The sequence below is a fragment of the Hyalella azteca genome, unplaced genomic scaffold (genome assembly GCF_000764305.2).
Source record: "Hyalella azteca isolate HAZT.00-mixed unplaced genomic scaffold, Hazt_2.0.2 contig14857, whole genome shotgun sequence".
Taxonomy (NCBI): Eukaryota; Metazoa; Arthropoda; class Malacostraca; order Amphipoda; family Hyalellidae; genus Hyalella; species Hyalella azteca.
Window position 1 is genome coordinate 1 of NW_025944728.1, and position 15,546 is coordinate 15,546.

Genomic DNA, 15,546 nt, shown 5'->3' on the forward strand with positions numbered 1-15,546 from the left:
AAGGTTCTGCAGCAAAGCTTTAATTAAGTGTAAACGTTTTTGCGGTAGAGCATTGCATTGAGGGTCATTGATAGCATTGCTTTTGATAACATTTAATGATATACATACCGCTTGTTGCCAGATAGCCTCTTGATGCCCAATAATTTTAATTCTTAAAAGTTCGAGCACTTGGCATAATTCGATCGTTTTTTCACGACTTCTCGCCGATAAAAAATTTATTCCATGCGGAAAAAATTACTTTCAATGCCTTGATAGACAGAAATGCTAGGTGATAAAAAGGCATGAATAAATAAATTAAAAACTCATGATTGAATTTGAAATTTCTAAATGCTGCTTGTGTCAGTATTTATAATTGACACAATGCCCATGTTTGTCGAAATTTACTTCGATGGGAGCTCCATTTCCAGAAAGTTTGGCTATAAACATAGGGGGCGATGCACGTCATCAAATATATCTCACTCAGACTCACTGTAAACCCGTTTAATGCCTTCCATAGCGAGATTAAAGCTGATACATCAACTGTGGTCAATCGCTAAACCCCAGTTGCCGGTATTACTAGATTCTCATATTGGCAATCACTTTGCACAGCAACTTGGGCCATACACAGCTCGATGTTGTGCAATCCCGCGGCGCGCTGTCGCGCAGAGTGCTTGCACTGTGGCGCAGGGCAAAGCGAGAGACCACGCGCGGGCTGTCAACCTCGAAGTTTGTCGTGCTAGGACTTCTTGGGAGATATGGCAGTTCCGGTGATTTGACTGAATAAAATGGCGTACAGCGAGAGACGGGCTATAGTTGTGATAGCAACTGGGGCTTAGAGCTAGACTCTAGTTGAGATCATAATTAGGGCCATATATAGCTGGACTCCAGTTGAAAATGTAACTGATGTGCAGTTGAACTCTAGTTGAAATTACGTCAAGGTTCTGTGCAGGATCACACCTCCGGGTCGCAGAGTAGACCGGCAGACCCTGGCCACCTCGAACACGGCCCCAGATGACGCAATGCTCACGTACACGAAGCAATATTCGGACGGTCCTTCAGAAAATAGCGAACACGGGATGTTCACAGGCAGCCGCCGCACTCTGTACTCCGCCAAGTACCTTAAAAAGCCAAAAATTATAAATCGGCCTCGAACTGCTGTTATATAGGGAAAAATTTTTTGATCGTGAATAGCTCTCGATGATATTATATACCAATGCCAATTTTATTGTATTCCACTTATCGGATTTGTGAAATTTAGCATTACTTGCTTAACTAGCAAGTAACTTCAGTTCTTGGCTCTACGAAAAACACTACACCTACTTCTCTTCAACTGGTGGGTTGACAGAATCCACGTTGAAAGGAACCCGCGCATACACCCTGATCTTGTTCAGAGTACTTCGACATGTCCTTTGACCAACCCTGACGGAGGCGCTGCCGTGACACTCTTGCATGTAGCGAACTGTCACGTTCAGTGACACCATCGTCGACCATTGAACCTAGTGAATAAGTAGGTTGTTGTTCGTTAAGGTATTGATACTTGACATATTGGTACCAATATCTTAACGTGCCACGTTAAGGCATTAACCATTGGACCTAATGAATGGGGAGGTAGCAGCACATTAAGATAATTACTTAAAGTATGGGTAAGTTAACTCTCTCACTCAAGGAGTCAAGAGTTACATCAATCTCTGGTTAAGAAAGATTTCATTCTAATGTGTTATTGTGCTTTGACATGGTGTGTCAATTAATTATTCAGAGTAAATCTTACCGTAAACCTTGGCGATGATCCAAGTACAGGCGACGCGGGAAGCTGAACGGTAATCCGTGCACTGTACACTTCACCGTCCATGAGGTGACGGCAGTCGAACCACAGGTCCGATTCTCCGCTGGAGTAGAGGGAGGTGAGGCGAACCCGGTCCACTACCCTGCCAGAACCATCCTCATCCGTTCCTCTCACTTGTGGCGGTTCACAGAACTTTGTCTGCTGCTGTGCTTTCTCTTTCCTTCCTGTCTCAGCTGGCATCGAATCATGAACGGTATTATTGCTGATTTCTGAGTAGCTTTGTATGAGACTATATGAGGCCGTTTTTATGAGTTTCGGTTTTTCCTCGGCCTGCGAGAGAGAAATGAGTTTTCTTTTTTCCTGTAAGGTGAGTGGGGTCTCTTCGTTGGAATTGTAAAGCATATCTTTGATTGCTTGTATATTTACAGAATCATTGTTTGTTTTACTGGAGTTTGAAGGTTTTATTTCAGATCCGTCGTGTAGCAACTGGTGCTGGAGAGGCAAAATGACTGGACTCAAACTTGACACGGAGCCGTGATGCAACAGCTCCCCACAAGTCTGTAGTGGACGCTCGCTCGGTAACGGGCGACACTTCGATTCAAGCCTGGGAGAAAATTAGGCATTAAATAATGCTCTTTAGTTTAGCTGTCCAAACCTAATAGTACTGTTACAGAGTACATCGAAATAGTTTACGAAAGATTTTGTGCCATTAAACAACATTTTTAGATGTCCAGCTAATGACGAATGTTGAACGTCAAAAGGAAGCGTTAAAAGATCCTTGAACACGAAATCACTAGTGGGGTCTGAAACTAAAAAAGAACAAACGCTACTAATTATTATGTTATTAGCCTAACGCGGATAGGGAATGAACTCCTTCCTAGGTCGGAAGCACGGCAAATGTGGACGCTTAGTTATTGGTAGTTGTAGTAACAACGCGACTACTGGTCCAATGTGCAAAGGCAATTATAGTTTCCTTCAATGAAAATACTGCTTTAAACAAAGTATTGATTTTAGTGTTAATATAATATATTTACCAGATTAACTATAGTACCTAGGGTTGCCACCGAGCACTCATACTGAGAAGCTACCCTCATGATAAAATGAGAATATTACATATATTCACCTGGCAGAGATTGGTTCTCCGTTGAGAGGCGGCAGCACCACAACCTTAGGCCACCTCACAAGCACGATCGTCTCCGCCAGTACCGTATCGTTACGCGACAACCTGAACATCCAGATGATATGTACGCGGGTATCGCTTGGTCGAAGCTCACCGAGTCAGTCGAGTAGCCATGATAGTTTTTTGCCGTTTTTTATTAGGCCTTGTTTTCGTTGATGTGGTCAAACTCAATTATTTAAAAAAAATTGACATAAACTTATCAAAATTATTCATATTATGTTTCACGACTTAATAATTCAAGTAGTAAACTTGCATTTTATAGATTCAATTTCAAGTGCGGTACGAATCTATTTATTTGAAACGAAAGACGAAAATGTGTTTAAATATTTATCATGAATTACCGAAAATGAATTAACATACGCGTTGACAAGTAACAATTATGACGAATAGATTACCTGATGACATGCGTGCCGCCCACGCTGACCAAGCCACATGGCAGTGAAGTGGAGTAGTGGACGCCTTCGACCACCGGACCAATGGTGCGACTACCGAGCTCATCGGACGAATGAAGCAGGCGAGCCGACAACTGAAGAAACTCGGAGTGCTGTGGCCCGATAAACGTCCTTTTCCGGTTACTCCTGATGACCGAAAAAAAGGATTAGTGATCACGCAAGCTAAATGTGAACTTCTAGGAAGTGTGATTCTACTATCATGCTGACATTCTATAAAAGAAACTGAAGAAATTCGAAATATTATGGCACGATAAATATCCTTTTACGGTTGTTTCTGTGAACCAAAAGAAGGATTAATGATGCAAAATTGATTTAATTTATTAGAGTTCCCGAAAGAACGTAACGTAAATGTAAATATTTAGAGGAGTATGATATATCTAGCATGATGATATTGTATCGCGATACGTCTTGTATCGCAGTTTCCTATGGATTCGTCATACTAGAGCCTATTGAGCATTCCTATCCAAAACGCCTGCACTCAAAGTTAATAATACGAGTATGAAATTTCAATAGAATCAATAATCTGTCGATAAATTCGACGAATTTATGAATTCAAATTGCAATGCCCTAAGGTTATGAAACTCGTTGAATTTTAGAAAAATCTCAAATCTACTCGTCGATTGGAAGACATCCTGCATGCAGAATTTCACATATTTTTCCTTATTGCAAATCCATCCGTGTCCAATCAATATCCATTCAATAAAACTTTTCATTCAATATTAAATAAAATATTCATGCAAGAAAACACATATATCATTGCGATCGATGAGGCTTGCGTTTTGTTCCGCACTCACCCTCTGAGCACGGTCACGTTGAGAGGTCCCTCGAGTGCAGTGTAGCGGCCTGGTCCCAGTACCTGATACACTATCCCTGCATCGGCAGTCTCTTCAACCTCCGCTGCGCTCACACTGCCGGGGTTTGGTGGCACGAAAATCTCATTTTCTGTTGAATTCTCCAGGTTTTGTTTATCGGAGTCTGTCCAGTTAATAGTATTGTCTTGAGTGTCGGGTGCGGGGATTGAGAATATATCGAGGGAATGAAGGCTTGTGTCTTCGTGGTACTGTGTGCCATCCACGCTCGCATGCTCTGCATTAGGTAAAAAAAGAAAATTAAACGAGGAACCAATGGATAAATTCAGAAATAAGTAGCAACTTCAACGCTACACTTGAACGTTTCAACATTCGCAATCTCAGTGCATGTTCAGTGTTGCATGTTCAGTTACACACACTAAGCGAGATTTTTTACCCTCCCTTTTGATTTGAATTTACCCAAAATTTAAGCCAGTCAGCTGTCACTACTGCGGGTTCCATATTCAAATCCTCAAGTTCCATAGTAAAAAGTATCAGGCGTCACCGCCGTCACGACAGGGGCGAGAAGGAAGGCTTATCTAACCTCGCCACGCTCCCGACCCTACACTGCTTCTCTACGTCGTATAAAATGACTCGAGATATTGATATTTATTCGTAGTTTATTCCTAGGAGCTTGATATGTGCTGAATTATGCTCACTATAGCAAAAAATATGTGGCCTTGTCCGATACTCTCTACTAGAACGGATGCTAATACATTTATTTTCAGTTATTCATGGATCCATACTAATAATGTGCGGGATTGGGTGTGTTAAGTCCGCTTTTTTCAACTATGGACAAAGGAGTTTCGAATCAAGACGAGTTGATTTAAAGAAACTACCTTGAATGTAACACATTATTTAATTACAAAATATGACTCAAAGATTGTCATAGAGCATCAAATTTATTCCGACAATGCACCGATTCTAGACAGAGCCCCACAAACATTAATGCAAAGGCCACGCGGAATGAACTTTACGGTATCACCGGACCGCCATTGCCGTATTGACTGTCAATAACCAAGTCTTAGCGCCAATCCCTCTCTTCGATCGAGTCTCGTCTCGTATCGACGGCGAACGAACATGCGTGTCACTGAATAATTCAAGTTATGATAATTCTTGCAAAAAATACCATTTCGAGTTGCGTTGTACGCAATTTCTTAACCCTATTAGGGGTTGGCGATTTTCCGCTTTTGTTGATTCGCTAATAACCTTGATTTTAGTAACGGGATTAGAAAAACAATACAAAAGATGTTCTGAAAAATATACAGCCGTTAAAAATCAGAAGTCGTCGATAATGCAATGTATGAAACGTTGCCTTCGACGAAGCCGGAATAATCACAATTCGACGAATTTGTTCTTATAACCCTACACTGGTCGCGGGTAAAAACACTGATTAGTAGCCTTTCGTTACGGTCCAATTTCGTAGGTATGCATTACATATGTAATGCACGTGTATTAAATATATAACACACGCGACCACTGCAAGGTTAACCTACACAGAACTGTTCGGTCCGTAAGTGTGGTGCGTAAAATGACAATTTATTTATACAGGGACTGATATGGCTGCAGAAATGAACCTCGTGAAATATCAGCCTTCACTCCCGCAGATTTTTCTTGCTGCCAGGGGTGCGGTGAACGTGTAATTCCTATGAGGTTCTTATGTCTTCCTTACACCGTCAGTGGTACATTAGTCTTCATACTCTCAACGTTTGTTCTAGAGAACGTCCGTTGTGTCTAGAAAGCTCTTAATGCCTGAGTTTTCCTTACAAAATTAGACAGAAGACACAAATAGGATCAGCCGTCAACATCGCCTATTAAAAATCTGACGTATTTCCAAATTATCGGGTGCTAAATCGAAGCGTAATTGAATTGTTTACTTGTTGCAGAGAAACACTGATTCCGTCTCGTGAACTTGTTTCATGAACTGTGACGATGATTCAAATAATTTCCTAAAGGTGTTGTGTGTATTTCCTGTGTATTTCCTAAATTGTATATTGTGTCCTAATTATTTAAATTATTCAATTATTTAAATCCTAATTGTGTCCTAAAATTTGTATGTATTTCCTAAAGGTGTAAACTAAAATAATTAAATTACTTATACTACTGAACGATGCACCGCGGTGAACTGAATGGGTATTTTTGCTAAACTTTCTTAGACCAATCATTTAATAAAATAAAAGTAAAGGTGTATTTTTACTAAACTTTCATTCCCTGAAAATATGGAGCGCAGAGAAATTTTCGTGCGTGCTGCCTGTCAGGCGAGTGCTGATTTAATTCCATAGGTAATCTAAGTGTTAGAAATGGACAACCGATCGAGTCACGTTCTGCTGCCATTGAACTCCACGCAGTAAATTACGCTCACATTTTTCAATTAACTCTCTTTTATTAATTTCAGATTTTCCTCGTTCATATACTTTCCAAGGAAAAATCACATTATTTTACAACACTTCTCTTTAACTTCACTTCTTGTTGTTTGTTTGTTTGTCTGCTACAAATTTACTTTTCGATATTTAACACACTTCTATATCGGTCCAATTGATTTGAAATTTTGCTCACTTGCGTAGAGTCGGAGACAGTGCTCGAATCAATTGACAGAATAATTAATTTAGAAAAATAAAAAAAATTAATATTGAAAGAATTAGAAAATAATTTTTCATTTTTAAAAATAAAATAAGAAATTCATTGTACATGTGTAACATTGGAGACACTGGCCTCTCTAGAAGTGTTGTCATTAAAAAGTAATTTTTTAAACGCATATTTTAATTTTTTACCTTTTCTTGCTTATTTTACATCAATTCTTGATAGTAGCCTGTATATCGAATTAGAACGACATATTGCATGGATTGTTCAATGACCCTTGCTTCATTCAATTAGATCAGGTATTTCGTACGGTCTGCGCGGTGCCAGCTCATGAAATTCCTCAGTAGCGTGTAAAACGATCGTAGACTGAAAATGTGGAGATCATGCTATGGTTTATAACCCTGGTTAAAGTGATCACATGAGGCAAATTGGGGATTATAAGTGAATTGGAGTGAACTGTGTTGAAGCATCAACACGGACTGCTTCACGACAACGGCTTTGACTATTTTAGGACATTAGAGTGGACTGTGACACTGTGTGTCAGGACACCAGTGTCGCCTGTGTCAGAACGGCAGTGTCGCCTGTGTCAGAACGGCAGTGTCGAGTGTGTCGGGACGTTAGTGTCGACTGTGTCAGGACATCAGTGTCGACTGTGTCAGGACACCAGCGTCGACTGTGTCAGGACGTCAGTGTCACCTGTGTCAGGACGGCAGTGTCGACTGTGTCAGTCAGGACACCGGCGTCGACTGTGTGTCAGGACATCAGTGTCAGGATGTCAGTGTCGACTGTGTCAGGACACCGGCGTCGACTGTTGTGTCAGGACATCAGTGTCAGGATGTCAGTGTCGACTGTATCAGGACACCGGCGTCGACTGTGTGTCAGGACATCAGTGTCAGTACGTCAGTGTCGACTATGTCAGGGCGTCAGCGTCGACTGTGTCAGTACGTCAGTGTCGACTATGTCAGGACGTCAGTGTCGACTGTGTCAGGACACCAACGTCGCCTGTGTCAGGACGTCAGCGTCGACTGTGTCAGTACGTCAGTGTCGACTATGTTAGGACACCAGCGTCGTCTGTGTCAGGACATCAACGTCGACTGTGCCAGGACGTCAGTGTCGACTGTGAGTCAGGACATCAGTGGCGACTGTGTCACAACATTAGGGCATCACACTTTCGTTGACACGTCGCGTGACTCAGCGGCCGCTATGCGTTCTTGCCATGCAGCACCAAATGAAAGGTTAGACTCAGGAGCTGAGCTTCTGTAACATTTGCACCATCGATTATGTGGGGTAAAATATCGACAGCAACCGAACTTGACTCACGCGAAAATAGGATCTGTGGTTCGCAGGTGTGATTAACCACATGGTGTCTTAAAGGCCAATAATCGATGGCTTCACGTAGTCAAGGAACTCTGTGGCGAATAGTGTTCTAATCGTTGATCATTGTGATGCTTGATTATGCTTTAATAAACTCCATTTAAATAAAGTTGTTGAAAAAGTATGTTAAACTGGCGTGAATTTAAAATCTACGTAGAACCCAAGTTGCCTGTGAAGGTTTGTTGAAAACTCCAGAGTTAATGAAATTTTTATCCAGTGTGTATCTATCTCATCTCCTAGGATGAGTTTAGCCCATAAAAATGTAGTAGTAATTTACACAGAAGCTTCATTCTCTATGCAATACGTCTTTAGCAGCAGGTGCAGTATTAGGACATTTAAATAAAAAAGTGATTGTTTTCTACGCTGTCTACACGCAATTTCCGCCTGGCTCGTTAACTTCAACAACCTTCGTTAATGGAGTTCCAGAGAGCAGACATTTGCAACACATGTACGAGAACAAGATCACAAAACAAGGGGAAACGGCACACATTTTCGGCGGTTTTCTCGGTTCCTAGTAACCGCACGGCGCACGAGACCGCGGGTTTCGTTCATTGAGGTTAGTCTCCACGGAACGTTATGGCCTTCTCCCCTGCTTATTTATGACCCGCCACTCATTCGGAACCCTCACAGGGATGTATCCATCCCCAACCCTCAAAGGGATGCATCCATTCCCCTCCGTATCTACCATTTTCTTTTGTTTGCAGGTTCTTTTCCTTTTACCTGTAGCGCCAGCCGCACGGCCCTGGCAATCTCGTGTCGTCGTAAAATTCGCTTCCAGTGAATACGAATTTAGGCCGTTCGTACTTTTTTTCTATTCGTACATTTTTATGCAGGATGACTCGTGGAAAATTAATGAGATTAGACGTGGCTCAACAGGTGTTGGCTGAATTTAAAGTTTGATTTTAACATGTGGGAAAATTTTTAATTCAGTTGTGAGCAAATGGACAATTTGTGCTTAAGTGATCTCTTTTCGCTCGCGACGCCAATGCAATTCTTATGTGATTTGCCGTTGTCTTCACGACGTTTGCTTTAAATCAATGGAGATTCCGGTTTTACCAACGAAGTCAATTCAAAAACATTGTGGTTCACAATCCCTTGCATGTGCAACGTCAATGTAAATATATTGGTCATGAGCGATCTTTTACACGACTCTGATGTAAATCCATTGTGTTTCACGATTATTTGCAAGCGCGAAGTCAACCTAAATCCATTATGGATGACATTCCCTGACAAAAATTTAAGAAATGGCAGCATGCAAAACAAAACTTCACACAGGCTATATATATGTACTCTTACTATAGTTGATTACACGTCAGGAATGCATCCGAAAATCTTATGCTTTCTGTCTTTAATTCACAATTAGTCACTTATCAGTTTTAATTTAACAATAAGCCCCCAAATCCCGATTTACTTCCTCCCTCAAATTATTTCTCCATCGGTGCACAATTAACAAACTCCCCGGAACAAATCCGCCCCAACACCGCCTCCATTTACAGTAATCTCGGGAATCTCGCCCGCTTAAATTTTCATCTGGAGCGCTCGGGGCGCAGCGTCACACGGCGCCGCCGCGTCATGGCGCTGGCGGTGGTCGGGGAGTATAGGAGCAACGGGAGTTTATTGTTGTATACTTTTGAATAAATGCAGGAGCTTGTGAAGGGAACCTATGGAGACTGATGATAGGATATTGTGTATTTTGTTTATCAATGAAGTTTTCTCTTCAAAAATTGTATTTAAAATATTTGGTATAAAAGCCTAATAGTCTAGTCTATTCAAGTGTAGCAAAAATGGGAGTTTATTGTTGGGAGCTTGTGAAGGGAACCTATGGGAGACTGATGATAAGATTTAGTGTAATTTCTTTCTCAATGAAATTCTCGTTTCCAAATTCGATTTAAAATATTGGGTATAATAGAAATATATTTTGGTTTATCTATCCAAGTGTACCAAAAATTAATAATATGAGCAATGATTAGGCATATAAATATGAAAACTTACTGATAAACTAGTAAATACGTTGAAATGGAGGAAATATATTTTTTTAAATACAAAACCTAAACATTTATCGTTACATGTTTTCTGCATTGTTGTATCGACGACTTTGCATTAGAAAATGCTGTGGCGCACATTAAAATATATCAGAATAATAAATTGCTGAGAAAGACTTTATAACAAATGCTACTAGAATTTATTTATTCTTTATTTATTTATTTATATATCATAATTTCACTGTACATATTCATGTTCATGTATTTAATTGATGGAAAAACACAAGTAAAATGGAATCAAAATTACTAACGAAACGAAGGATAGGCGTGAATTATTTTGAAAAATAATTTGAAAAGGAACCACGGTTTTTCCAAAGAAGCCCCTCTGTAGAAATTTTGTCCTTACCTGTTTTAGTGTTGACCCGAGGGAGCAGCAAAAGTGCGGCCATGAAGACATTAGCAAGGGTCATCTTGCGCAGGCCATTACAGACGCTCATTCTCCTCAGCTGGCCCACAGCTCGCGGCATGAGGAACGATGCTCCGTGTCCGGGTAACGAAAATCATTCCACTATCATTACACTATCATTCCACTATCCAACTTGAAGGTACGTGTGTACTCATTTTGGAAACTTTATAAGTATAAAAGGGAATTAGCTAGTGATAGACCAGCTTTATTTTGCACCTTGTATATTTGCTCAATAATCGACGATCTCGAGTTTCTTATCGTCCATACGGCACGCAGGCGTCACAGAAATATGGCAATTCACTGATTTTACTATCATGCGTTGACATTCATGAGGCTATAAAGATCTTACTTGTTTTCACTTCTGGATAGGATAGGATGTTACAATAGAGAATCTACAAGTAACCATCAAAAGAAATTTTTTTTGTAACGTAAACGATTAGACTTATTTTTAATGACATTTACATCATTAATGACATTTACATCTAGGTTGCTCCTAAATCTTGAAACTTTCATTTTTTCAATATATGACACCGTAATAATTTACATTTTCTGAAGATCAAGATAGAGTTTCATGCTCTTTATTCCCGGGGTGAGAGGAGCTCTCTTTTCCTTAGTTAATGAAAAATTTCACAAACTGAAAAAAACGAAAAAAAAAACAACTTCACAGAACTAAAAACGAGCGCATGGACCGGTAAATCAACTTAAAGCTGTGACTGTATCTTAAATTGCGTGTAACTTAATTAACGGGTAACTTAATTACGATAACAAGATAAGTTTACAACGTATAAGACATAATTTCCGAGAATACTCTCAAGCTTTACATATGACAAATTTGTTATTTAACCTTTATAAATATGAAATCATTGCATGTTCCTAGAAGATGACTCATAAATACCAGGCATACAGTTCTCTGTAAATGTTTTCTTCATCCATCAACGTAACCTACATACAACAACCTCAGTCTATTAGTATTCTGACGCACGCTCTACTGAGAATATGACAGCGTAGTATAATTGAAGAATATCTTCCATCGTGTAGGCCTAGTGATGGCTTGACACGCACTATACCGCATGTCTGACTCAAGGTATAGCGGTGTAGAACGTATCTGTTATTGCTTTATCTTCAGTTAATGAGTTAATGGTGCGAGTTTAACAGGGAGGTGAAGTGCTGAGGGAAAACGATTATGAATGTTGTTTTGGTTATATGACAATTTTAATGCTATTTTTATTATTTTAAACTGTACATATATGCCACCTTTGAAAATTCCGCGTTTATGTATGAAGCTCATTCATCCAGTTGGCAAATTTATTGCATTTGATTTTAGGCAGAAATCAAATATATTAGCATATAAAAATTCGAATTGCAATAATTCATTGAATTAAGCTTAAAATGCTCTTCAACCCACCACCGTCTAACTGTACATATATGCCACCTTTGAAAATTCCGCGTTTATGTATGAATTAAGCTCATTCATCCAATTGGCAAATCTATTGTCTTTGATTTCAGGCAGCGTTATGACCATGACAATTGGACAAATATGTCGCCTGCCAAATTTTTTAATTACTATATTTCAATTAATGTGGTGTGGATGGAATGTGAAATTTTAAACTCACAAGAAATTTGGTCTCCAAAAAGTTAATTTCTCATATCGGGACACAAAGGATGTTATTCGAGCTGAAGCTTATTGACCACAAAGTGCTTCTGGTCGGTAAAGTTGAGGGGATCCGTGGAACACATCCGGCTTGAGGGCTACAGTGTGGAGAGCATCTACAAGAAGCCATTTTTTAAGCAACCAATTATGGTTTTTTACATTAAGCTATTGCTGCTTCAATATATATCACTCAATCCAATATTAAATGTAAGTGTCATGTATCTAATTTTAACATGTATGTACTTTCGCATGGTTTCTATCTTGGCCCCCCCAAAGGAATCCCTATTTACGGATAATATGTTAAATTCTTTGGCATCATAGAGAGCTAAATCATCGTAAGACTTTTTATCTATCCATGTACACTATATTTATTAATGTTGACAAATGTAGGAGCATAATAGTGGCACGTGTAATTGGGCAACAATATTAATGGCATAGCGAAGGTAACTACATAATTATTAAGCAGAAATCAGAAATTAACATAGAATGCACAAACATTGACTTATTTCTTTAATATATTATTTGAAAGAGTCTGTGAAGCAGTGAAATAAAATATTCGCAAAGAAAATTAGCCTCTGAGTTGTGCTTCTGAGAGACACGGAATTTTGTCTTCCAACTTCGCATTCTGCACGCCATTCTGCCGTGAGCTGCAATAAAAGGCTTCGTTTACGAGCTCCATAGATGTTGCTGCGTGCATGTAAATTTTAACCCTAAGTTTAATTAGTTTCTCGCTAAAGCATTTCGCTCCTATTGCAAAGCCTTGATTAGTTTCAAAGTTTCGTTGATGTTCACTGGAAGACGTAACTTTATTTCAAGCTGCCAGCAATCTGAAGTTGATGATTTCGATGTTAGATATAATGTAGTCTGACTGAGTCATTTAGAAACGTTCATAAATTATTTACATGCCTTAGGATTAATCTTTTCGGTTGATATACTGAAGAACTTTTCCAACTATTGGAAACAAGAAATAATCTGAATAAAAGAATTTTTCCAGCTATACTGAAAGGAAAGAATAATCTTATTTGAGATCAGCAGCATGCACAGTAAAGCTGATACTTCGTTGGCTCACTAAAGTCAACACGATTGAGGAAAATGTTTCATTAGTTCACAAATTTCAGCCTATTTTCGAAAAAAGTTCTTAATTCTGCTTCAATTTGGTTCTTGGTTCAGAGCAAGTGAGATTTCTTGGTTCAGAACCTATATTAGGTTCTTGTTTAAGATCAAATGCAAGGGTTCTTGCTTAAGAAGCTACATACATGGGTTCTTGGTGTAGACTATAGATCATGGAAGAGTTCTCGGTTCGCAACATTAGGTTCTTGATTTAGGACCTATATATTAGTTCTTGGTTCAGAACCTCTATAGTAGGTTCTTGATTTAGAACCAAAATTTGGTTCGTGGTTCAGAACCTATATTGGGTTCTTGTTTCAGATCAAAGAAGGGTTCCCGGTTGAGGGACCATCACAGAGCAATGATGGATCTGAGTATCGATTAAACAGCGCCGGCCCTCTGAGGGTAGAGTTGCAAATCGATATTTTGTGCACTCTCCTCTACGACGATAATGACCGGCCTTGCTGAAGGTCTGCGTCTGTGGTGGCGACACTTGGTGGCTTTTGGAAAGTTTTGGTGTGTGTTAATACAATTACCATGCAAAAACTTGAACGTACTTGTTTTAAATAAAAAACCATAAATTCGTTCATAGTGAGTAATGAATAACTTTGATGTTAACATCGGATGATAATTTACACTATTCATTAATCACGTAGTTAATTTGTGAATAAAAACTCTTCTCTGTATCATGGTTTAACAAGCATATACATCACAGTCAAAGCACAGAGAAGACAATAAATTCACTGTCAGGATGGATCAAACATGTACGTTAACATTTATCAATAAACACGAGTTGCGTTGAGAAATGCAAGGCATGAACTCTTCAAATTAAGATGAGTGAACATTAATCAAACTGCCGACACATTCAAAACCTTCATAATTTCAAAGCAGTAATGTTCTACATACTTTATCATTTCTTAAACTTAATAATTGCATACCAACACCAATGGGCGTGTTTGTCACTCCTACATCAGCGACATTTATCCTCACAACCAAACGTGCTAATTTATCACTCGTATACCAGCGACATTTATCCTCACAACCAAGCGTGTTTGCCGCTCGTATACCTGCGACATTTATCCTCACAACCAAGCGTGTTTGCCGCTAGTATACCAGTGACATTTATCCTCGCAACCAAGCGTGCTTGTCACTCGTATACCAGCGACATTTATCCTCACAACCAAGCGTGTTTATCACTCGTATACCAGCGACATTTATCCTCACAACCAAGCGTGTTTGCCGCTAGTATACCAGCGACATTTATCCTCACAACCAAGCGTGTTTATCACTCGTATACCAGCGACATTTATCCTCACAACCAAGCGTGTTTGTCACTCGTACATCAGTGACATTTATCCTCACAACCAAGCGTGTTTATCACTCGTATACCAGCGAAATTTATCCTCACAACCAAACGTGCTTGCCGCTCGTATACCTGCGACATTTATCTCCACAACCAAGGTGGTTGCCTCCTGCATTTAAAATTTATCAGCTCGCGACCTTTAAAATCGATGCGTGTTTTTATGTCTCTATAAACCCGACAGGCAATCACGAAACTGAAACTGTCGAGCACGGAGCAGATAAGTGACATGCGAGAAATGGTTGAGTTAATAACATGATTGACGAGAACTTTCCCTCATTTATGTTTTAATACGCTCAGGTTAATGAAATATACGTGAGAAGATTGGCGTTCAGTTAATGAGTAATTCACATACTTTCCGGTGGGAACAGGTGTTAAGTGAAGGTTGATTTTTTTAAATAAATGCGGATGTTGTGTCACGCTTCCTTGTTCACATTATAAAATATGTTGCGGCACGCTTTATTGTGTATATAAAGATAGATGCTGACCTATTATATTATATAATATATTATTTTAGCGTTCTAAAGAAACAGACGGTTGAGACACGCTCAATTTTCAGCATATAGGCATTTGTTGATCGAAATTTTGATTCAAAATCAATTCAACCGTCGATGCAATCAAAAAATTACGACAAATTTTATGTATCAAAATAATTATCGTTTATTCAGGTGAAATTGCTGTTCACTTAGGTTTATTCTCGGTCAGCCAGAATTTTATTATATCCCTTACATGCAATTGTTGCTTTACTAGTGATATATACGTGTTGAATGCATTGCAACATCAT

General features: G+C 39.4%; 1 protein-coding gene across 1 annotated transcript; it reads right to left on the bottom strand.

Moving 5' to 3' along the window:
* Nucleotides 1–628: 628 nt before the first annotated feature.
* On the bottom strand, nucleotides 629–10,830 carry LOC108679349. Its single transcript, XM_018167954.2, has 7 exons — nucleotides 10,585–10,830; nucleotides 4,189–4,480; nucleotides 3,338–3,520; nucleotides 2,886–2,987; nucleotides 1,748–2,366; nucleotides 1,300–1,475; nucleotides 629–1,097 (listed from the first exon to the last, which is right to left on the bottom strand). The coding sequence occupies exons 1-7, from the start codon at nucleotides 10,703–10,705 to the stop codon at nucleotides 908–910; spliced, it is 1,683 nt and encodes a 560-aa protein (XP_018023443.1). The 5' UTR covers nucleotides 10,706–10,830; the 3' UTR covers nucleotides 629–907.
* Nucleotides 10,831–15,546: the final 4,716 nt, after the last annotated feature.